General features: G+C 38.2%; 1 protein-coding gene across 1 annotated transcript in view; it reads left to right on the forward strand.

Annotated features, from left to right (window-relative positions):
* Positions 1–23,653, forward strand: part of ESR1 (estrogen receptor 1) — a 117,505-nt gene that overhangs the window by 85,600 nt on the left and 8,252 nt on the right. Inside the window, exon 5 of the mRNA XM_075707028.1 lies at positions 6,539–6,677. Coding sequence (XP_075563143.1) covers positions 6,539–6,677 — 139 coding nt within the window. The remainder of the gene's footprint in view (positions 1–6,538; positions 6,678–23,653) is intronic.

The following is a 23,653-nucleotide window of genomic DNA, read 5'->3' on the forward strand; positions in this document are numbered from 1 at the left end:
TGTTTGTCTGTTTCATCTACTTAGATATTTTTGTCTATATAAACCTCTCTTAATTTGGTTGCTTTATTGAATGGTTGCTAGCTATTAGGTTGCAGCACTCACCACTACTTTCCTGCTGTCTTTGCCAACCTAATTAGTGTTTTGTTCCAAATGTGGCCTATTACACGACCATTGCATAGCTGAGATACTGTATTGAGTTGTAAACAACAGCCTTTTTCTGTGGTTGTTGCCACTTTTCAAAACACTGCATTAAAATAGAAAAAAAAAAATAGTGGTTCATCTGTGCAAATTTAAGACACATGATGGAGGAATATTCTGATTTCCACAATGTTTTTGTATAGGATAACCTTCTATATTTTTTGCTATAGGAGATGTTATAAAAATTCCTATTGCTATCAAGTTTAAGACTTTCCAGACAAGCAGACAGGACATTTAGGAAAGAGATAACCTTTGGAGTTCAATAGTTAGGCCTACGTTGTTCAGTATATTCATAAGTTATCTGGAAGAAAAGGCATGAATAGTGGTGATAAAAATTATATATGATATTAAATTGGCTAAGGTGATGAAGACAATGGCAGACTGAAAAACCACAGTCCTTGTTTCACTGTGTCTGAAAGAATATAGTTGAACTGGAAAATGCTCCAAGAAGGACAAGTTCAAAGGTGAACAGGATAACTTTCATGTGAGGAATGACTGAATATACTAAAAATGTTTGGAAAAGTGAAGATTAGCAGTGAGCTGATGACCTAGGGAATGATGGTATATTCCACTAAAATAATTAGATGCATCAAATGAAAGTAAGAGAGGGTTTTTTTCAGAACAACAGGAGATTATTATTTTCCTAGTGTTAATTTAGAGTGTGAAACTTCTTACTGGAGAGTGCTATTTCCAGAATATATAAAAAATCTGAAGTGGATTAAATGCCTAAGTGGGTTCTAGATAGCATCTGGACAAACTTGGAGGAAAAATGTTAAGGGACATTAAGCACAAAAAGACCAGCTTTGGCTCTGGAACTTCCTGAGCTGCATACCACTGGAGCCCGAGAAAGCTTTCTGTAGAAGCATATGTTTGTCCTGCTGTATGTTTTGCCGTAAGCATCTGGTATCAATTGCTGTTGTAAATGGAATACTTTGCTGGATTGACCTTTGCTATTGCTTTTAAAACTTTTGTACTGCTTTTGCTTTACTTTCTTTCAAAGCACCTGGAGACAGAGTCATTCTTTATGGTACAATGTTGTTTATAGTCTTGCAAAAACTGGCTGAGATTTATATTTTGGGTACCCATTATGATAATTAAGACCTATAGTATAAACATATAGGTAGGATTACAGTTGGATCAGGTGAAAAAAGAAGATTGCTTTAGCATTTGTTGTGGGAAGAGGAATAGTCTGGATGTCTTGTAGTTATGTCTTAAGAATATTAGTAGAAGCTGCAAAATGATGATAATTAAATGATCCCCAAATGATAGTAAGTACCCACTACAGGACTTACTGTTGTAGGATTAAATCTGCAATGACACTGGATGTTGGTTCTCAGGGAATGTTAATTGCTAGAGAACTTGTTTCTGATAAAATAGAAAGCCACGTATTAGGTCAAAAGTCACTAAGTCAAATGATGAATTTATTAGTTTTGAAATATTTGATTGGTAAAATTTGACATATATATATATATATATATGTCATTGGTGATTATTTCAGAGGACTGCAGGGTTCACAATGTATGTTCCAGTAGCAATAAATGAAAACCATCTGAGCTTTATGTTCCTTACTGCAACCAATCTATCCTGTGCAAAACCCACTTCTCTGTTGCGGTCAGGGATATATGTTTTACCTACTGGACAAACTACTCCAAGTAGTCCTTGTGCTCTTTCATGGCAACCCTTCCCTTTGGGCAATTGCCCAAATTCCCAGTTTACAAAGAGATTTGCTCATACCTATTGCAGGTCGTTGCTGCCTTCCTTTTTTAGGATGGTAGGGTAATAGAATTTTGGATTCCCAAGTCTAATGTCACTTCTAGAGAGTCATGCTTGCCAAAGTAGGGCTTTTTATAGCTTTTCCTCCATGGACACTCAGTTAGAACATGGTGCTAATAACGCCAAGTTCACAGGTTCAATCCCTGCTTACTGCAGGGGGGTTGGGCTCGATGATCTCTCAAGGTCCCTTCCAACCCAAAGCATTCTATGATTCTATGATTCTATGACACACTGCTGCTTCAGGGTGTCTTATTGTCTGGAAGAGAGAGATTTGTATCATATTGTCACTGGTGCGGCACATACTGCTGCTTTATATTAGAAAGGATAATCAGTTTAGTTTGAACATTACCATTTTGTGTTCTACATATAATATAAATTTAATTGCCACCTACTCTTAGCTGAGTGCTCAGAAGACCTTTCTGGCTTTTCAGAAGTTCAGATTTCCATATTTATACAAGAGGTCATGGCACAGTTATTGTGTTCTGTGTTGGCAATCACTCAAAAATACTGTTAATCTATATGTATATGAAAAAGGAATGGTCCAGTCATGGCTTTTATTCTGTAAGCGTCTTTCTCATGCCAAGCATATGATACATGAATGGCTTAGTGGCAGTCTAGCTCTTGTGGGTTTTTGGCCACACAAGGGTTTTGACATGTCTCATAAGGTCATGCAATTTGTCAGTCTGGTGTATGGAGTCAGATATAGGTTATATCCGTAAGCTGCAATTAATTAATTTATCAACAATGAAGGTCTTTTTCCTTAAAGCACAATAACCAAAATTTAGGATTCAAAAATACTTTTTCTTTCAAAACTTGCCAGCATTGAAAGAACACTGGTATTTGAGAATGCAGTGCACATCTACACATAATTTTAGTGACATTAAAGTGCAGCATGCTCTGAGTGATGAAGTGACTAATGATTTATTCATCATTTAAATTAACCTTCTGTAACATTATTCTGAATTAGCTTGCTTGAACAAGAGTATGTCTTAAAAATAATAATTAAATCTTGATTAACATTACTAATGATAGCAAATTCATGGAACTTTAGTAGGTTCCATAGATAATACCTACTTTTGTTGTTAACGATGGCCCCTCATTTGTAGTCTGGTTTGGGGCAGATATAGCTTCCGTCATGAGCTTCTGTATGTTATGCCATTACCTTTTGTAATACTGTTCTCTTTTTCTTTAGGTATTTGCCCATTGCAGTCCTTTAACCCCTTTAGCCTATTTAGCTTCACAAAGAGTATCTAAATTCCTCTTATTCCTCACTAGAGGGCATATTTTTCAATGCTTTATTCACTTTGATGTTTCGCTATCATTCTGTCTCATCCCACTTGAAGAGTGGTTACCAGACTCAGGTAACACAGAGGTAATTTAACTTCCTTACTCTCTCAGAGTTTCCCTGGCTTTTTATAAAGTTCATCATCTTGATTAGATGTAGTTTCCACTGGAAGCTCAAACTGGACTGATTCTTCTCCATCATTTCCAAGTCCTCTTCATAGCTGCTAGTGTTTCTATCTTGTATATATGCCTATACATATATATATGTTCTTGGTTCTAAACTTATGTCTTTGTATTTTTTATGATGAAGCTAGTGAGTAATTTAGATTCCTTACACTATCAACCTGCTGTTTGCATTATTTCCCACATGCCAGCATGACATCTGAATCATGATTTCTGTTTTTTCCATGTCATCATTACAAAAATTGCCTAGTGTAAAGAAGTAAGATGTATGGCATTCCTCTAGAAACATTTTGGTTTAGTTCAGTCCAGTTCATTACCCTTTTGCTATTACATACTGAGATGTGTCATTTAAAATATATTAATTCAGTTAATCTGTTGCATGTTTTAATGAAATCAAATGTCTCATAGAAGTCTGTTTCATCAAAACTATTATTTTTATAAACTAAACTTACAATGTCACCTAAAAAGACATCAAGTTAATTTGATGAGGTTTTTTAATGAATTACAGTTGATGTGTATTATTGTATTACAGACTTTTAAACCTGCTTTAATCAAGGTTTGTGTTAGCTGTTTTGTTATAGAACCCAAAGTAGATGTCAGGCTGACAGATCATTTAATGTTTTAAACTATGGACTCACAATCAGTTTTCTTTTTCATCCTGGTTTTTTGAAACTTCCTTAGCTTCACTGAAATCAGAGTTAATATTCCAGACAGCAATAATATTGTTGGCCAATCCTTCTAGAACTTTTTAATGCAAAGTCTTCCCATTCAGGTACTTTAAAAGATGTTAGCATTGTTGGGCAGTAGATTTCTATTCTCAGAGCAGGCTAACAAAATATCCCTCCTCTACAATACTAGTGAGGTAATTTATTAGTTTTCTTTTTTACTTTCTCTCTTTAGTTTTTGTGCAGATTACTTAGCCTCGGTGCAATCTGAAATTTCATATGTGGGGATGGGGAAAAGTAGAGCTAATAAAAAGATAGGGCTTAAAAGGGGTTTGAGAATAGGTGTAGTAAAAATAAAGGCCAAGACAGTGTGGAGAACAAAGCAAAGCATTTTGGAATCCAGAATACTGTAGAATGAGCAGAGTTTTACAGGCAAGTGAATTGCCACAGTTGTAACAAGCTCAGTTTTTCTGCAACAATCAAAGCAATCTGCTGTAGCATAGTGTGCAGCCACATAAAATTATGGCAATATAACTGACTTGTAATGGACTGATTGCAAACTTCAGACACCACATGGGGACTTGTGTCCCTGTGTTGCTGTGGCACTCTTCAAGCATAGATGAAAACACTATTATTATGTGTTGTCATAGTAAGGCAATACTTAAATAGGAAATATGGTGTTTATTGTTTGTTCCCCATATATAGACAGCAGTTTCTTTCTGCCAATTTCATTCCTGAGTGCTGTAATCAATGCTTTGTAGTTAAGAATGTTGCTCTTTTAAGTTTCAGCTCTATTGTTTCAGGCTGTTTGGTGACTCAGGCAAATGCCATTCCATCAGCCTGTGAAGTCTGAAAGTCATTTTTGTGTTTGGTAATAAAGGAAAAATACAGGAAAAGACAACTACCCCCCCCCCCCCCAATAGTTATCACTTTCATAAAAATAACAGGTACTGAGCAACTGTCTAAATTCACTCCTAATAACTGATAGATGAGACGTGTCAAAGCTGTTTCCTTTTTTTTTGAATGATTCTTTATGTATAGGCTGATTAGCGCTCTCAGATGTTTTCATTAAAAATTATTCTATCAATGACTGTTTTGCAGAACATAATATTTTCTAAGTTATTGTGAACTATATTTGAACTATATTTTGTTCATTCTCTTCCTCTTTGTTATTTGAAAAATATATTTCATAGCACAACATTTAACTAAGTATGTGCCTTCCCCACCCCGCCCCCCCTTTTTTCCTCAAGATAGTACTAGAGAGTATGTCAGGTATATTCCTCAAAACTGACTCAGTATATACCTCTAGGGAGGACACAACACAGAAGCAAAATCACTGCCATTTACTGGGCTCATGAGGTAGTTTACCCTGTAACTTGCATTTTGAAGACTAATGTGGATCAATTGCAGTTGAAAAAAAAAATATGGCAAAGTTCAATAATGTGTTTCACTCATAACACTGAGTAAAAGATAAATAAGATCTATTTTAAGGGAACTTCTACAAATTTCGTTTTAGTGAGTTCATGCTAATTTTAAAGAATAACTTATGCTAGGATCTAATGAATTCTATTATGCCATCTCCCCTTCAGTTATATCTTTGGATTAAAGTAATGTTCATGAGAAGTGAGAATCTCAAACAGAGAATAATATAATCTGTTCCGTGAAATGAACACAGGAATGACCACTGTCATTATGCTTTCATATCTACCTTCATCATTATTTTCATATTCATATTTCAGTATTGCTATAAGCAACCACTTCATTCGGCACTCATTGTTTCTAGCGTTGTTTAAATACAGAGTAAGAGAGGTCACCTCCTTCCTCCAGGTGCTATAGTCCGATAGAAATATAAGCAAGTGGTTCATCAGTGAATTCTGATTGTGCAGTGATCAATATTTTCTTCCTAGTTTATTTGAAACGCTGTTAACTGGGCCCTCTTCCACACAGCTATGGCACTTGCAGTATGGTGAGTTGTTCACAAGTCTGTAAAAGAGCATTCCACCAGGAAAAGTGGTCTGGCATTACCTGATTAGAGCTATAATTTCATTTTCTAAGAGGCATTTTTCCATTTTCCCTCCATCATGACCCAGGCAGCATGGCACTGCCCCTTTCTGCAGCATGCACCTGGCTTCCCAGGTCACTAGCAGCAGGCGTGGGGATGGAGATGCTCACCTGGCTCTTGCCCTGCTCTTGGGGCAGGGTGCAGCCAGGCCACAGCCATGGTGCTCAAAAGTGCTGACTGTTCTGTAGGATGGAGCCACAGCAGACCTAATAATAGACAAAACTCAGCCTGAAATGTAAAGAGGACAAATGTCTGGTTTATTGCTTTTTCTTTTTGGCTATCCAGCTCCAATGCCCTTTCTAACCTGATTCTCTGAATAATGTTCCACTTACAAACCTGGAGTGTTTTTACTGTCTCCTATTTATTCTTTCAGGATTTGTGGATTTAACACTCCATGATCAGGTCCATCTTCTGGAATGTGCCTGGTTAGAGATACTGATGATTGGCTTAGTCTGGCGCTCCATGGAACACCCAGGAAAGCTTTTATTTGCACCTAACCTATTACTGGACAGGTCAGTCTGCATGTTGCTGTGAATTATTTAATTTAATGTATTTCTACTGCAATCATATTAATATTTATCTTGTAGTCATCTTGCTGATACTACATGACAGTACATCGTAAGTTAAACAGGGTGGTAGTAGGTGGGACTGGAAAAGGAACTCTCAAAAAACTACAAATGCTCTGGAATGTGATGCTGGTCATTTATTAGACAAGTAACACATGTGAAAGTTGCCTGCTGCTGGAAGTGCTTTCTTTCAAAGGCAGCAGAAAATCTCTCTTACAATCTGTACAAATCTGTACAAAAACAAGAATCTGTTTTTTTGCAAAACTAAATTAAATTAAAAATAAATACTGAAGCATAATCACTTTATTTCAGATAATTATTTCTGCTTACCTAAAATACTCCTAGTTACTCTTAGTTAGAATTGGTTTATCCAAGCAGCCAGACAAACTTTTGGAAGAAAATCCTGGAAGAGTCTCTTATTTGCAGAGAATACATTAAGGTGTTCCCCCCCCGCCCCGAAAACTAGAGTCAAATATGTAAAACACATACCTGTTTGCTGCCTTAAGGCTTTCTTAGTCAGTCTTGCTAATATGCTGTAGTTGTGTCTAAGTGAGAGAGAAAAATATGCATCTCTGCCATACAATATCCTGGATTTTAGCTGGCAGTCTTCACAAATAAAAGCAGGAAGATTGATAGATTTTTAAAATGTATTCTATTTACCTTAATGTAAACTCAAGTTCTCTTTTTACCCGGTCATGAAACATTTCAGCCTTGGGAAAGAGTGTTGAAAGAGAATAACCAGTGAGCAGAGGTTTTGGCAAATGACTGTGGCAAATCTAGAAACAGTTGGTTAAAGAGTTATCCTAGCTATTGGTAGTCCTCTCGTTGAAGACCACTGCCCACATAGCAGAGTTGGCAGGAGAAAGCTGATTTGTGCACACTGGTCACTTCAGTGCAGACTTTGGCTTCTTGGTGTAAACGGAAGGTGGAGGAAGCTGCTGAAGAGCTAGAGTATGTGGTGAGGCAGCTAAGAGCTGGACGTGCTTCTGATCTCATCACATGGCTGCAGGGGCAGTGAGCTACAGCAAGGGGATGGCAACACGAAGTCAAGGGCGGTGCCTTCAGCTACTGCAACCATTAGCTGAGTGAATGAATCAAAACACTTACTAGCAGAAAAACGTCTTTTGACCAGCTTGCTCTGTTAACTACGGGGTCCTGAGTTTTGATGTTTGCATTTGTGCAGTGTTAATCCTTTGATTTTCCCCCCTCTATTGGTTTACTTTTCGTATCTTAGTAAAAGATAAATGATAATGCCTAACAGTATAAAGTATAATATTTCATAGGAATAGAGAAGTATCTACTGCCTTAGGGAACCCTATTCCGCTTGTGTAAGCACATGATCTGTGAGCTGTGGAACTAGATACATATAAAAGACATTCTCATTTTGTTTACAGAAAATATCTGCTTGCCTAAATATAAGTATAGTCTTCTCAAGAAAACATAACAGTTTTAACATAATTTCTTAGTGCACATAGGAAGTAAAATTTGCTACTGTAGGGAAGTAAGTATAGCATATTATTGAAAATTAGTATAAAGTGCAATATAGCTTCCAAAGACCAACCCATCTGTTCCATAGTCCATAATACAGGTTGTGAGAAAAAAGTGAAAACTGAAGAGCAGAGCCAGAGTACTATTTTTCCTCCTCTTAGCTAAGAAAAACAGCTAGGGAAACACTAGAAACTTTGGTCTACCTCAAATAAAAATCCCTATGCTCTGAATAAAATAGAGGTTGAGCAGTTGATTCACACAGTTTAAACCAAGTCTGCTGGATTAAAGAAAACAATTGCATGCAACAGGAACCACATACTACTTTAGGGCTCAAAAATTAACTTCGTAATCAAAACAGGCTCTTTGTTTTCTGACTTTCAGAAAGGACTGTTTCTAAAAATGTAAATCTATTACATCTTCGCATTTTCAAATAATAAGAAACATGTTTCTAAGGGATCATATGTTTGCATCATTCTACTTGGTAGGGATATTTGCTAAAACTAAAATAATAAATTGCTTGACTTGGGAGCACTGATATGCTAATTAGTTAACTAACTGTTGATTTACTAGCTAATTAGTGCTAACAATAGTTTGATGTGCTAATTTGATTTAGGCAAGTTGCCTTTGAGAATGTTATAGGGCAAAAGTATATTATTTGTCAGATTTGGGAGGGCAGGACAGAGACTGATTCAAAGCCTGTTTAACTCAATGGAGTCCATCCACTGCATCAAGTATTCGGGCAAATACTACAAGAGTGCAGAAATTGTTTGATGCATTATTGTTGTTGATCTAAATAATGAAATCATCTGATTGAAAGGCTGAAATAATGGAAAAGATGGATGCTCTAGTACAATTTCCTTTCATCTGTTCTTCTCTCCTTACCCTTCAGCATGTTCTTTACAGGATAATCCTTTTCAATGTTTTCATCCACAGCATTCTGTCCTGAACCCCCATCACACTTTCTCTGTTACTTGATCTATGGGGTTAATAGCATCTGCAAATATTAATTTAGCTACTGTCTGTAATCCAGAGTCACCAACTACAGATGGTAATACCTAGCTCTATCTCTAACTTGTGTTTTTCTGGACTTAGTGCAATTTCAGTACTCTTAATATGGAGCTTTACTACATTTTGCGTACACCTCTACCTCTCTCTGATCATTCTGTGGCAGACGTCCTCTCTGTTTGCACATCCCTTTCATTTTTCACATTCAGGCTTCTCCTGTCTCTAACAGATTCTTTCTGTCTAGAATTGGAGAGAGATAGTCATTTGTATACATCTATACATAAAGCTCAGGTCACATCAAGTTTTATTATGCGACTTTTTTACATTTTGGCTAGATAAATAGTCTTGTCTTGTTCACAACTGTCTGAAATGCCATAAAAATAACATTCCAACTTTGCTCTTTTTTTGCACAAATCTGGTTTTTCTTCTCCCAGCTCACTCCTCCAGCTTGGGTCATATTAAATATGAGCTTGTCTTGTCTCTGAAGATCTTTTAGAGACTGTCTTTTCTCATTCTGTGAGAGTCTACTTGTTACATTTTCAAATAAATACCTCTATAATTTTCCTATGTTACAGTTCACGCTTGGAAGACTCTTTGAAAATATCTGTAAAGCAGATTATTATTATTATTATTCATTTTAAGTTCCTTCTTAAAATCTTGCTTTGCCTGTTAAAAAAATTATACAACAATTAAGCTGCCAGTATATGTAGACTACTGCCTTCTGTATGGATGAATATCATCACATTATCCCTTTCTATGCCCACTCTGCCTTGTAATTAGATAGGGCATTCTGTGGGGTAATGCACCCTTTCTGGTTCTGTTAACACACTACCTAAATGCTTGAGTCTTGTTTCAAAGTCAGGAATTCAGCAGTCTACCAGTTACATATAACTGGTACATTTTTATAGTGTACAACTGATGTTATTAAAAAAGCTCAAATGACAATAATTATAGTTAGAAAAATAGGCCCAATCAGGAAATACAATGGCACACTAACAGTGCTTGCAATTAATGTACAGAACCTGATACAATCAAAGAAAGCCCAGGATATTTATCTTTTATATTCTGTGTTTGAAAATTAGTATCTTGTATAAGGCAAAGTTGGAAGTAAAGGCTTGTGTTTCTAGTGGCACAAACCAGATGTTTCCTGTCTGGAGGGTTCCCAAGAAACTAGATCTTAAAAATGTTATTAGACCAGGGCTGAAATTTGTCAGGCCGACAATAGGCTGTTTATAATTTTGAAGAAAATGTAGTGTTTCTTCAAGAATAAGAAAGTCATATATTATTATATTTTTGAAGGATTTGTTGCATTTAAATATCATGCTGATCAGAGGTTGCTTAAGGGTTTGAAACCTAATTGTAAAGAAACTGATGGTAGAAATAGCTGAATTGCTGACTGAGGTGGATGACTTCTCACCTGAAACATCCTCAGTATCAGCAAAATGGGAAACACAATGCTGCGTTTTAAAAAGGTGGGTGGAACTTCTGACCAGTAAGCCTGGTGACTATTGTAAGGAAACTGATGGGATACCGTCTGAAGAAGAGAATTGGCTGAGGTGTGAATAATCATGACACAGTGGTAAAGAGTCACCATGCATGGGGAAGCCATGTGTCATGAATACATTGGAGCTCTTTAAAGAAATTAACAAGCAAATGGATGAGGGAGATCTTGTTTGATTTCCAAAAAGTATTGAACAAGATGCAAATGTTATGTAGACAAATGTGAACTGATGCATATAGGAAAAGAATAATCCTAATCTTCATAATCTTCATTCTGAGTTGATTTTTCCATCTCGCTGTTAACAGTAGTCACTTCTATGCAACCAGCAGTTCTTTGCTCGCCAGCAGTTGAAAAGTAAATAGACTGCAGCTTTCCCCCCAAGAATCATTACAATAGGGAAAAAAATTAGTACAGATCATTGCTGTTGCACTGTTTAAATTTGTGCTGCATCTGTGCTTGGAAAACCATGCCTGTCTGATTTTCCTTATCTTAACAGGAATATTGAAAACAAAGGAAAGGTACCCAGAGGGGTTGCATAGGTAATCAAAGAGAGAGATGAGCTTTGGTACAAAGAATAACTAAATAGACTTCTCTGCCTATGATGCTCAACAGAAGAAGGGAAAGTAGAGATGATAGGAATCACATAGTTATGAGCACGATGAGAAGATGTATGGTAATCCACAAGTTACTGTCTCTTCCAATCTAGCACTAGAGATAGTCACTTGAAATCAGCAGATCCAAATGCCTCTATGTTTATCCCAGGGCTAAATACAGCTTTAATATGAGCCAGTACAGCTGTTCTTATGTTATGTTGTAATGTTATTTTCTTATTGTGATTGCAAAAAATGTCTAGCAGCAAAATATCAGTCTAGGGACTTACAAAATTTCAGTTAAATGTAGGCAGTATTTCCAGTGTTTCTGCCAGGTTGTTTCCTTCTTTCTATGGAGAAATCTAGTCTGCTGTTCAGTTTTTTTTAATTTGGAAACTCTCATTCACTTCCTCTTCCAGTGCTTGATGGAGCTTTTTCATTCTTTCAGAAGAAACTGAAGAATTTTCCCTTTACTGACTTTCATACTGAGCAATGGCAGGAGGCCATGGATCTCTTTAAACTGCAGCTAGTACTAATAGCATAAAGACTTACAGCATTCACTGTATGACTGGGCAGCAGAATAATTTACTGCTTTCATGGCTTTGGTCTGAAATTTTGTCACCACATCTGAAAAGAATCTTTTAAGTTTTCTGTGCAGATAGTGCTTTCCAATGTTTTGACAGACAGAAGATTAAATACAATGAAAGCGCATCAGGATGAAATCTGAGTATATTTTGCTAGTCACTCATCTTGTAAAATGTTCCAAATGCCTGAGGACATCACATTTGTCTGTCACTTAAGTAAAGGCACATCATTTTTTTTTGGCACTGTGTAATTGTGGATTCATTAATTACCATTGACTTATTAGAAAAATGGAAGCAAAGTGGTCACAGATGCTTGATTCAGAATGTTTCATTAGTGACCTGCTGCTCTTATTTATTTCAAAGGGAAAAAACCCATAGGCAACAAGTATATCCACATTTGCACTTCAAAATAAATTTGAAAAACAACTGTACATTTCATTTTCATCCTATCTTTAATAGCAACAGATTCTGTGCTGGAAACCCAACTCAAACAATGATCCTGTCATCAGTCTACTTCCCTGCTAAAGCTGAATGGATCAACTTGTAGACATTTAAGGAATCTCTTGAAATAATTACATTTCTCTTTCATCTTTCACTTTATTATTGGATTTTGAGATGTATTATTGTATTGTAGACACTAGAAAATGAAGAAAATATTACAAGAGACAGAATTATACATCTTAAAACAATGCAAAAGGAATAATTTCTATTTATTGTAAATTAGTCTTTACTGTGCCTTGGAGCAAAATTCAAAGACTACTGGATTTATAATTCAAACAACCTAAACATAAATCAGGAAGACCCTTCCAGAGTTTGGTGCTGGGTAATGCTCAAAGTAATGAACTCTTTAAAAAACCAAAACCAAAACCAAAACCCCCTCTCATTATGATCTTGCCAATTTTCAGCTGTTAGAAAAAGAGGTTCTCTGGGTGGGTTTGTAGGCACAAAACAGAAGTTTTCAGAGAGAATGATATAATTTCTGGATTGAAGATAGCCATTACACACATTCTAAGGTTGCTTGTTCATCTAGTCACACTGACCTGGGAAGATCAGGTCCCAGTTGTAGGTCATGCAGAGTTGAGATGTAGATCTTTCAAAAATTAAACTTTCTTTGCATTTCTGATATGAAGAGAATTTTGAAATATTTTTGGCTTTAAGGTGATTCAGATTGAATGTAAATTAAACTGAAAAAGGCCTTCCTGACAACAATAATATTTTTTAGCCAACTATTTTAACTTTATTATTCCCAAATGGAGAGCCTTCATAATAATTTTCTAATATAAAAGTCTCAAATGTGACAACAAATAATCAGTTCTCTTAGAATTATTATATCAGCATTTTAGAGATTTTTCCTATCTGACATATTTGTGGATCCATTCACATCATATTTTACCAAGCAAAAATAATTAAAAAGGTGCCTAGTAGTTAATTGTCTACGTGTTTCAAGCCTGATTCACCATTGCTGAAGTGTATAGTGTACTCTTACTTTATCTGCCTAGGTAGATGATCCTCTGTTGATCTAGTTGGGAAAGACACTTAGTCATGACTATATGGCTCTAAGGGCAAGGGTCAAGAGCATGGGAGCCCAGGTGGTCAATCCACTGGGGTGGCTGAGGAGAAAGGGCTTGAGGAAGAGTGGACAGATCCTGCAGGTCAACAGCTGGTTGCATAGCTGGTGTCAACAACAAGGATTCAGCTTTTACGATCATGGAACCTGCTCTGAGGATCGAGGATGGCTAGGAAGACGTGGGATCAACCTCATCAAGTGCTGCAAAAGCGTGATTTCCACAGGCTGGCCAACCTGCTGAGGGAGCTTTAAACCCGGAATGACAGAAGAGGGAGATGATGACCCGCAATCGAGTGGGTGGTAGACTAGGCTGGCAAGAAAAGGGTTCAGGGTGATGTGGACAGGAGAGATGTTATAGTCAACAAAATGTAGTAGTAGGAGACCACCCTAAGGGTGTGTATGCACATAAATATGGAAGTGCCTACAGGACAGCATGATGGGGGGAGCTCCATACATTTTCTGGGAAATCAATACAACTGGAGGCTCTCCGAGCCAGCAATGCTCCCTCATGGCAAAGACCGCCAATGGCCTCCTGGGCTGCATTAGGAAAAGCATTACGAGCAGCTACAGATTGTGATCCTTCCTCACTGCTCAGCCCTGCTGAGGCAAATCTGGAGTGCTGTGTCCAGTTCTGAGCTCTTCAGTACAAGATAGACATGTACATACTTGACTGAGTCCAGTGAAGGGACACAAAGATGATTAATGGACTGGCACATCTCTCATACAAGGAGAGTCTGAGAAGACCTCGATCTGATGTGCATAAATACCTGATCAGAGGGGAAGTAAAGAAGACAGAGCAAGATTCTCCTCAGACACAGGACAAGAGGTTGTGGAGTCTCAGTCCTTGGAGATACTGAAAACCCAACAAGATATGTTCCTGAGCAGCCTGCTGTATGTGTCCCTGCTCTGAGCAGTGGCATTGAACTAGATGATGTCCACACAGCCTTCCCAACTTCAGTAATTTTGGTATTCTGTGACTAACTGTAGGTGAAAACCACTTTAAACTAGATTTTTGTTTCTTAATTTATAAATGAGCTAATCCATATTTATTGCAAATATTTGTCAATGATGACTTTTAGATCTTGGACTTACTTTAAAACTTTTGAATACATTTTAGCCAGCAATTGATCCAAACCTCTGTTCTAATAAGCTTATATCAAAAAAGAAAAAAAGGGCTCCTAATACTACACTCCAGGGACAGCAGGATGTAATACCACCCATTGACTGTGGTCTATAAAGTTCTTCAGGGTGTGTCATTTGAAAGCCAGTGTTCAGGGAGAAATGGGATGAGTAAAAGATGTTGCTACCTCTGAATTACTTTGCTACCACCTTTAGTAATAAAGGCTCCTGAACAAGCCAATTTAAAAAAAAAAAAACCAAAACCACACACAGAGAAAACAACACGACAGAACCACTACAGAACAAGTCTTGTATCTTTAATTTCTCTCTTTCTGAAGCTGACACCTTAATGCCCACCTACCACTTACTGGTCGATTTGTGTGATTGTACAAGCCTAATTGTTGTGATCAAAACAGCCATTTTTTAAAGCAAAATGCTATTTATCCTCATGAGTACTGACACAGAACAATAAATAAGCTAAGCATTTCTCTTCATTTGATACTGTGGTTTAGTTTACTCGTGGTAGTCCCTGCTTTTCTCTTTGCCTCCTGTTCTTTGGAGATTGTTGTTTTGTTCTAGAGCTTTGGGGGTTAATTTTTTTCAGATTTTATTTTTTTCCTGCTTACTTTTCCCCTAACCTTTTCCACAATCTCCAGCGCTACTGGTTAAATGCAGGATGGTCTGAAGTAAAATTTCACCACTAATAACAATTTCCTCATCTTTTAATTATTGATAAAGCGTAGCATTGTAGAAAAGGGGGAATCCTCAGTTAGTTAAGTAGCCCTCCAATGCCTGTCTGGCAGTATTTAAAGCATCCTGATGGATGTTCTTGATTTGGTCTTAAAACCTTGGAGATGGAGCTTTCCTGATACCCTGCTTCCTTAAGCTGTTTTAGTGCATCACTTTACATAGGAGTAGAAAGTGTTTGTTGATGTTTATTAGTAGAACTAATGTATATAAAAACCATCACATCTTGAAGACAAGCACCACCTGTGCATAAAGCCTGTAATAATATTCTAATGGATAGAACATAAAAAAACGTTGAAATATTTTGACAGTTCATCAGTGCTTCAGAAATAGCACAGGATATAATGGTTCTGCTCTGTCTTTTATCTATTCCCAGTCTTCCTGAATTTCCTCTCTTATTTGGCTTTGTTTTAACATCTCTCATTTAGTGTGTGAATTAGCCACCACTTTGGGTTCAGAGCTAGCTCAAGGAGCAAGCAAAAGAGACACCACAAAAGATTAGCAAACCTCAGAGTATGATGGGATGGTAATTTTTTCAGTACTTGAGGAGGTAGGAATTGCCTGTTTGAACCCCAGGCTCAATCCTAATTGTTGCTTTGTTGCTGTAGAAGAGAGTGCTGTGCTGGGTGAAAACTGCTGCTGTGCGTGGGTAACCACTTTTTTCAACCTGTTTTGGGGAAATGATGATGTCAACAGGAGTGACTCAGAGTGGGTTATGTGAAAAGGTATAAATGTAACCTCCCAGCTCAGTGGAGAAAAAGAGAGCCTTGCTCTTAGGGATCCCTTCTGCTCCTGCCTCTTTTTCTCCCTCAAAATTATGTTTGGAACTGATATTTCAGTTTTATTTCTTATTTGGCAAATGTCTGTTTCAAGAAATTCTTGAAAGGAAAAAAACTGGATTCCATGTTGAATTATGCTAATTCCAGTCCAGTACTTCTCCAGTTGCCCAGCTGTGAGTGATTCTCAGACTGTGATTCATGCACTGACACAAATGGTACATATTTTTGAGTCAGTAGCCAAAAATATTCTATTTGTTTAAACAACAAGAAATAATTACTGCAACAGTATTGTAAATCAACTGAAAAAGATTTTAGTGAACTACCCACCATCCCAAAGAAAGAAATAAAAAACAGAAAGCCAAACTAATACGTGAAGGTAACTTTGAAAAATGTATATGCTCTCGCTTTAGGTTTCCTCCCTCTGAATTTGTGTCCTTGCCTCTGGACGGATAGACATTCTTCCTTGCCTGTGCCATGACTGAATAAGTTAATGAATTAAAATAAATCCTAACCAAATATAATAGAAGTATGAGAATGAGGTGTAAAAGGATAAAATGCTGATAAAATATGCTCTGAGATTGAATAGACTATAATGAATAAAAAGGATTGTACTGCTTCCAAACCTTCAATGGTTCAAACCAAAATACAGTGCAAGCTTAAACCGATGAAGAGATTTTGAAGTATGAGAAAGTTGGCTTAACTTTTAAATTTTATTTTTTCTTCTCTGTTTTATATTCTGTGCCAGATTTATGCATAAAATGAAGCCAAATGGCTGTAATATGATGATGATTTTTTTTTTTTACCACTGCATTAGTACATCAAACCTTATTTGTATGATTTAAGGATTGCTTTTACTCTTTACTCACGTGCTGACTGCATGTTTGGATTCTTGGTTAAAAAGCTCCACACCAGTAATAAATCCTTGCTTCTAATGGTACCCTCTGAAACTAAACTCTTTCAGGAACTTCTCCAGCAATTTACTTTAGAAAGAAAAATTTTGATTGCAGATAGTTTTGTCCAACCTCCTTCTTGAAGCAAGACCATTGCCAACACCAGCTTAGGCCAGCTGTGACTTTGTCTAGCTTTCTTGAAGGTCTCTAAGGATGGAGAATACACAGCCCCACTTGGTACCTGTTCCAGGGTTGCACCAGCCTCCTACAATCCAGCCTGAACCTTCCAAGCTGTAGGTTACAGCAGTTAGTTGCCTTTTGATGTAACATTCACTGCTCCTGAGAAGACCTTGGTTACACCCTGTTTGTAATGCCCCTTCAAGCAGTTGTAGACTGCAGTTTTGTCTGCCCCCTTCCCTACATACTTTGCTTCCTTCTCACCAGACTGAACAGATCCAGTCACTCAACTCCTCCTTGTAGGCCATGAGCTGCATGCCTCTGATCACCTCCACAACAGGAGAAGATATCCAGCACCCTTCTTGAGCTGAGGGGCCTGAAATTGGATACAGGCATAACCTCAGGAGGACCAAGTAGAGGTGGGGGGAAAATAATTTCTCTTGTTCTTCTGGCCACATTCTTCCTAACATAATTTGCATGCAATTTGCCTCATCCACAATGACAGAATGCTGTTGGCTTCTATTTTATTTGGTTTCCATTTTCCAGGAGGGTTGCTGCTCAGTCCAGTGTTTTTCCAACCTGTACTCATGTACAGGTTTATTTGGCCTTAGGTGCAGAATTTTGTACTTCTCCTTGTTGAACTTTGTGAAGTTTCTGTTGGTTCACTCCTCAAGGGTCCCTCTAGCACTGAGGCTGTGCTACATAGTGTATCAACCTCCCTCCAGCCCCAATTTAGTATCATCCACAAATTTGAAGATGAACTTCTCATCATCATCTAGATTATTGATAAATATATGAAACAGCATTGGCTCCAGAGTCAGTCTCTGGAGTACTTACTACCTACCACAAACTAGGTGTTGAACCATTACTGCTACACTTTGAGTCTGGTGATCCAGCCTATTTTCCACCCAGGTATCTGTGTGTCTGCTCAGCCTGTATTTCCCTGGCTTACAGATAAGAATGGTGTAAACCAAAAGCCTTACTACAGATGAATTCTGTTTCACCCACCACCTTCCCTTTGATCATTTAACTAATTGTTTCATCATAGAGTCAATCAGGTTGGCCAAGCACAATCTGGTTTCCTGGATCCTCCTTGATTTTGTCAAAGTTGAGTTCTACTATTTGTCAGGGACCTCTTTCGATCTCCATGATTTTTTGCTAAGTGATAGATAGTAGCCTGATGAATACATTGACCAACTATTTCAACACCCTGAAATGAACCCCATTTGGCTTCAAAGATTGGAATTAGTCTTGAGAGTAATTACGAGTTCTCTAAGCAATTCCCTAACCTGTCAATATGCTTCTGTTGGCATTGCCAGTGAAATCTGACACACACAAAAAAAGAAAAGCTGATGAGTGTTTCAGTCTATTTCATGTAGTCAGTCAGTAGGTTTCCCCCCCGCCATTCATCAACTCTTCCTTCTCACTGAAATTCCATTTGTTGCTGCCATACTTGTAAAATCCCTTCTTGTTACCCTCCGTGTCCCTCACTAGTTTTAGATATAAATGCTCAAACAGTGCTTTGGTACTCCTCCTTTGCTGCCTGCTTTTATTTCTATTTCTTATATGTTCTTTTGCCTTTTAGTTCATTAAGGGGCTCCTTGCTTAGCCAAGTGGATCTTCTGTTGAAATACCTGATCTTTCTCTAAGATGGGATGGGCATGTTCCTGAGCTCTCAATAAGTTTTCCTTAAAATATTGTCTAGCTCCCTTGACACTTTTCCCCGTCATGTCCCCAAGAATATTCTGCCTAGCAATTCCCTAAATGAACTGCAGTCTGTTCTTCAGAAACCCAGAGTCATAGTTCTGTTACTGACCTCTGGATCCTGAGCTCAATCACATCTCAGGGTTGCTGCAGCCAAATTTCCTATCTGTGGCCATATTCACCAGCAATTTCTCATTGTTTGTGAGGAGTGGGTCAATAGAACATTGCCCTTGGTTGGCCACTGTGCTGTTTGTGTTGGGAAGTCATCATGAACGCAGTTCAGAAACTCCCTGGATTACTTGCACAATACTATGTTGACCTTCCAGCCAATGATTGCAGTCTATCCATGTAGAAATTCTCCACAACTGCAGACCAGTGATTGGGAGACTTCTACGAGTTATTTATAGAAAGACTTATCCACTGTATACTTTTGGTGACACAGTTTGTAACAATCCCTGCCCCATGCACCCCCTCCCGCCCTGCAAATCATTAGTGTTAATTTCTCCTCTGACCTATACACAGAGTCTCTGACTTCTGTGGTTCTGGTTTCTCATAGTCTGTGCAATCAAGGTCTCCCTTTATGTAGAATTCAAGTTCTTCCTCTCTTCTTCCATACTTGTCCTTCTTAATCAAGTTGTACCCATCCATGACAATTCTCCAATCATATGTGCTATCTGATCTATGTACTATCCTGCCAAGCCTCTGTGTTTCCAGTCTCATCACAGCTGTCTGACTGTGTATGGACTTCCAATTCTCCTTCTGTGTTAGAGCACAGGCATTTGAGTTAAGTCTGTGAATACCCTCCCTTCTGACTGGGGATGTCAGTGTTGTCCCTGCAACTTTTTCTCAATTGTACCTCCCCTGTTTCCTAACCTACCTTTAGACTTAGGAACACATCCTGTGACAAGCCTTGTTTAGAGGCTTCCTCACTAAGTTACTAAGTCCATTTGTGAAGATGACCCTTCCTCTCCTAGTTTGGTGGATCCCATCTCTTCTTGGCAGTCCCTTGTCATCAAGTGAAGTACCATGATCAAAGAAGCCCGAGAGACAACAAATACACAGTCAAGCTTTGGTTTGATGGGTATATCTGTGTCTACTTGGGTTTTTCCCTTTGAATGGAAAGTTTGATGAGAACATCCCCTGAGTCCCTGTGCCCCTCACCTAAACACCCTTCTCTGTTAATATTTACTTGTCTGTGTCTTGATCCTGTGTTTCTGTAAAAGACATTCCTGATATCTATGGTTTTCCAAGACTTAAATAAAATCTAGGTTCTTATTCCTACGTACAGGGTTCAAGGAGGAGAGGAATGAGTTAGTAAAAGAGGACTGAGTCATGAATCTCTTAAGAAGTCTTGTCACATACAAGTCCATGGGATGGGCTGCATCCAAGAGTGTTGGATGATGTCATTGTGAGACTGTTCTCTATCATCTTTGAAAGGCTGTGGAGACCAGGAGAGGTCCTCAATTACTGGAGAAAGGCATATGTTGCACCCATCTCCAAAAGAAGAAAGAAAGACATTCTGGAAACTACAGGTTGGCCAGTCAGCATCACTTCTATCACGAGGAAAATCATAGAGCAAGTTCTCTTGGAAGTTGTTTATGTGAACAGGAAGGAGAAGATGGTGAGTGTGAATTAGTATAGATATAGGGTATATTGTGCTTGACCAACCTGATTGCCTTCTGTGATAAAATTGACTAGATCTCTTATTAACGGTTCACACTCCACCTTGATACTAGTTACAGTGTGAGTTCCTCAGGGGTCTATCCTAGGATGTGTCCTATTAAATGTCTTTGTCAATGACCTGGAGGAGGAGATAGAGTGCGCTGTCTTCAAATCTGCAGATGACACCAAAGTAGGGGGTGCGGGCGATATGGCCAAGGGCAGAGCTGCCATACAGGTAGACCTAGACAGGCTGGACGAATGGGCTGACAGGAACCTCATGAAATTCAGCCAGGACAAATGCAAAATCCTGCACCTGTGATGGACTTAATCCACTGCTACTGTTCAAGCTGGGGCCTAACTAGCTGGGGAACAGCTCTGCTGGAAAGGACCTGGGGGGCTGGTGAACAGCAATCTGTGCATGAGCCAGTCTGCAACATGGCAGCAGTGAAGGCCAACAGTGTCTGGGGCTGTATCAGTGGTAGTGTAGGCAGTAGAGCAAGGGAAGTTATTATTCTGCTTTTATTTGGCACTCAGTAGACCATATCTGGAATACCACATCCAGCTTTACACCCCTCATTGCAGGAAAGATGTCAATAAACTTCAGTAAACCTAGTGGGGAACCGTCAAGGTGGGAGCACATGCCTTGTGGCTGAGAGAAGTGGATTTCCTCAGCCTGGAGAAGAGATGGCTTTTGAGCATGCCTAGCCTAAAATCTACAAGAAGGTTATCAAGGCTCTTTATGAAAATGCCCAATGGAAGACTGGGAAACAGGAGTCATAAACTGAAGCAGAGGAGGTTCTGACAGAATATAGGGGAGAAAAAAATCAAGATGATGAAAATAATTAAGCTGAGAGAGGTTGTGCAGTCTCCATCCTTGGAGGTTTTCAATACCAGACTTGCGTAAAGCCTTGAGTGAGCTGACCCTGCTTTGAGTGGGAGCTTGGACTAAAGACATCCTGAGTTGCCTTCCACCCTGGATAATCCTGTGATTCTGTAGACTTACTAAAGTTAATGCACATAGTACTTTTATGCAGTAACTTAAGACCTTTAATTCACATGCTTTAACTTTCCTAAACATTTCCCAGTAGCCAATTGTTAAGGATTCTTCTGAGAATACACTCTGACACTTTGCAGTAAACAGGCTTTTATTGTTTTGTTTTCAGTAAGCTGAGAGCACACAAAGACAACAGCATGATGGTAGGATAAGGATAATTTTCAAATCTATTGCTTAATTTGTCCTCCAGGAAAGTTATCTAGGCCTTCCTAGATAGGCCTTCCTATCAACTGGACGTATACCTGTGAAGATGTGATAATACTATCAGCATATGTTAGAAAGTTAGAAGGCAGTTCAGGAAAACTGGAGATTCCTATTTCAGATAGGTTTTGCTGGTTAACAAAGAAAACCAGTGTTGTAGCCTAGACAATAAAAACATTTGATTAGAAGCCTGCATTTCGAAGATACTAAGCTCCTGCAGTTCCCACTGATTTCTGTGGAACTGGATCTGCTGCCTAACTCTGAAAATAAAGCAGAAATGTCTAAATTGTTGCTTGCACACATGAATACCTAAAGCTAGGTGTCTAACTTCATCTAAAGTACTTAAATAGTTACTCTTCTTTTTCTTATGGAGTAGCCTGGTATTTCACACACAGCAGTTAGCAAAGCAAAAGAGATTAGAAAGTATTTAGAATCTCTTAAATTTATGTAATTTTTATTTATCATCTACCATATGAGTTCAGTCACTGGGAAATAGACACACATAGAGATTTAGGCACATGGACTATGTGTTGCAGGACTAGACACTTTTGTCCAGAGGTTTTACTTGTCAGCAAGAGGATCTTGATTGGAATATTGGTCTTTTAAACTACAGTCCATCAAACTATTTTTGTAAAAAGTACCTGGGAATAATTCTTACTTGCTATCAAAATGTCTTTTCCATCTTATGAGTTGCCATACGGCATTTTAAAAGGTCTCATTTTACAAATAACTTACTATTTCTCTTTGAATTGTGGTCTTGGATATGAAAATTTTGCAATTTGTTCAGACTGTAATGTTTTGGATTGTTTTGAATACTGGCTGGGAGTAGTTTGATGGGTTTTAGGGAGCAAGTAAATGTCTTAGCCAGACATGAAGATGTGGAGGGTTTTTTAATATGGGTCATTTTCCATATGATCCACTGAAACTTTTCCTTTCTGCATAATCCTGAAATTCTAAATTCTTAAACTAACCTTTATTGGGGCATTATTTAAGTTAATGAAAAACTATCAAAGGCTTTTAGTCCTCTGAAACTGTGCTTAACTCCATGTATGCAAAGTTAATCTTTCTCTACTTACAGGCAAAAATATTGTATGAGAAGCAGTGGAACTTGCCCCACTGTAAAAAGTCATGCTTATTTTACTTCCATAGGATTTAAATTTTAGCACACAAAACAGATTTTCAGGTAATAGTAATTGTTCATATTCTCATGCCTTGTTTGGAGTGCCTGATTTTTATTTGTTTTTTATTTGACAGTGGTGCTATTAAATACTACTTTGCCTTTGTTTATTTTATTGATGTCCAAACAGAGGAGGAATATACTTGAATCCAACCAGTTCAGTTTTTCAGCTTTATTCTGCCTAAGCAGGATTCGTCAGGGCAGCAAGATGGTCGTTGCTGAAGAGCTCTCCACATCCAGCACTGAACAGTATAACTGATTGGTCATCAAATCATTGAAAATTCCTTGTCTGAGTTCAGATGCAGCCTTCAGGCAAACGAGGCAGAGCTGTGAATTTCAGTAAAGCCATGTTCGGATATACCAGGCTGCGATCAGTCCTTTAGTTCAGCTCATCGGTCAGGGCATTGTAAATGGGGGCGCAAAAGACACCACACACTTTACATGGAACATAGCATTGAGCCTGCCAATCTTAAGAATTATACTTTTGTCCACGGCCTTTTACACTGCACTTGTTACCATCATCTGTGGGAACCTAGTATGTGAAATTATCAGTGTCTCTGGTCATACCCGAAAAGCTGCTATAGTTTAAACCACCGTCTCTTCAGCAAAATTTTTAAGAATGAGAAAAGGCCATAGAAGTTGCGTTGCCAAATGTTGCAGCTTGTGGCTGGGTGCCT

The sequence above is a fragment of the Pelecanus crispus genome, chromosome 3, assembly GCF_030463565.1.
Source record: "Pelecanus crispus isolate bPelCri1 chromosome 3, bPelCri1.pri, whole genome shotgun sequence".
NCBI lineage: Eukaryota > Metazoa > Chordata > Aves > Pelecaniformes > Pelecanidae > Pelecanus > Pelecanus crispus.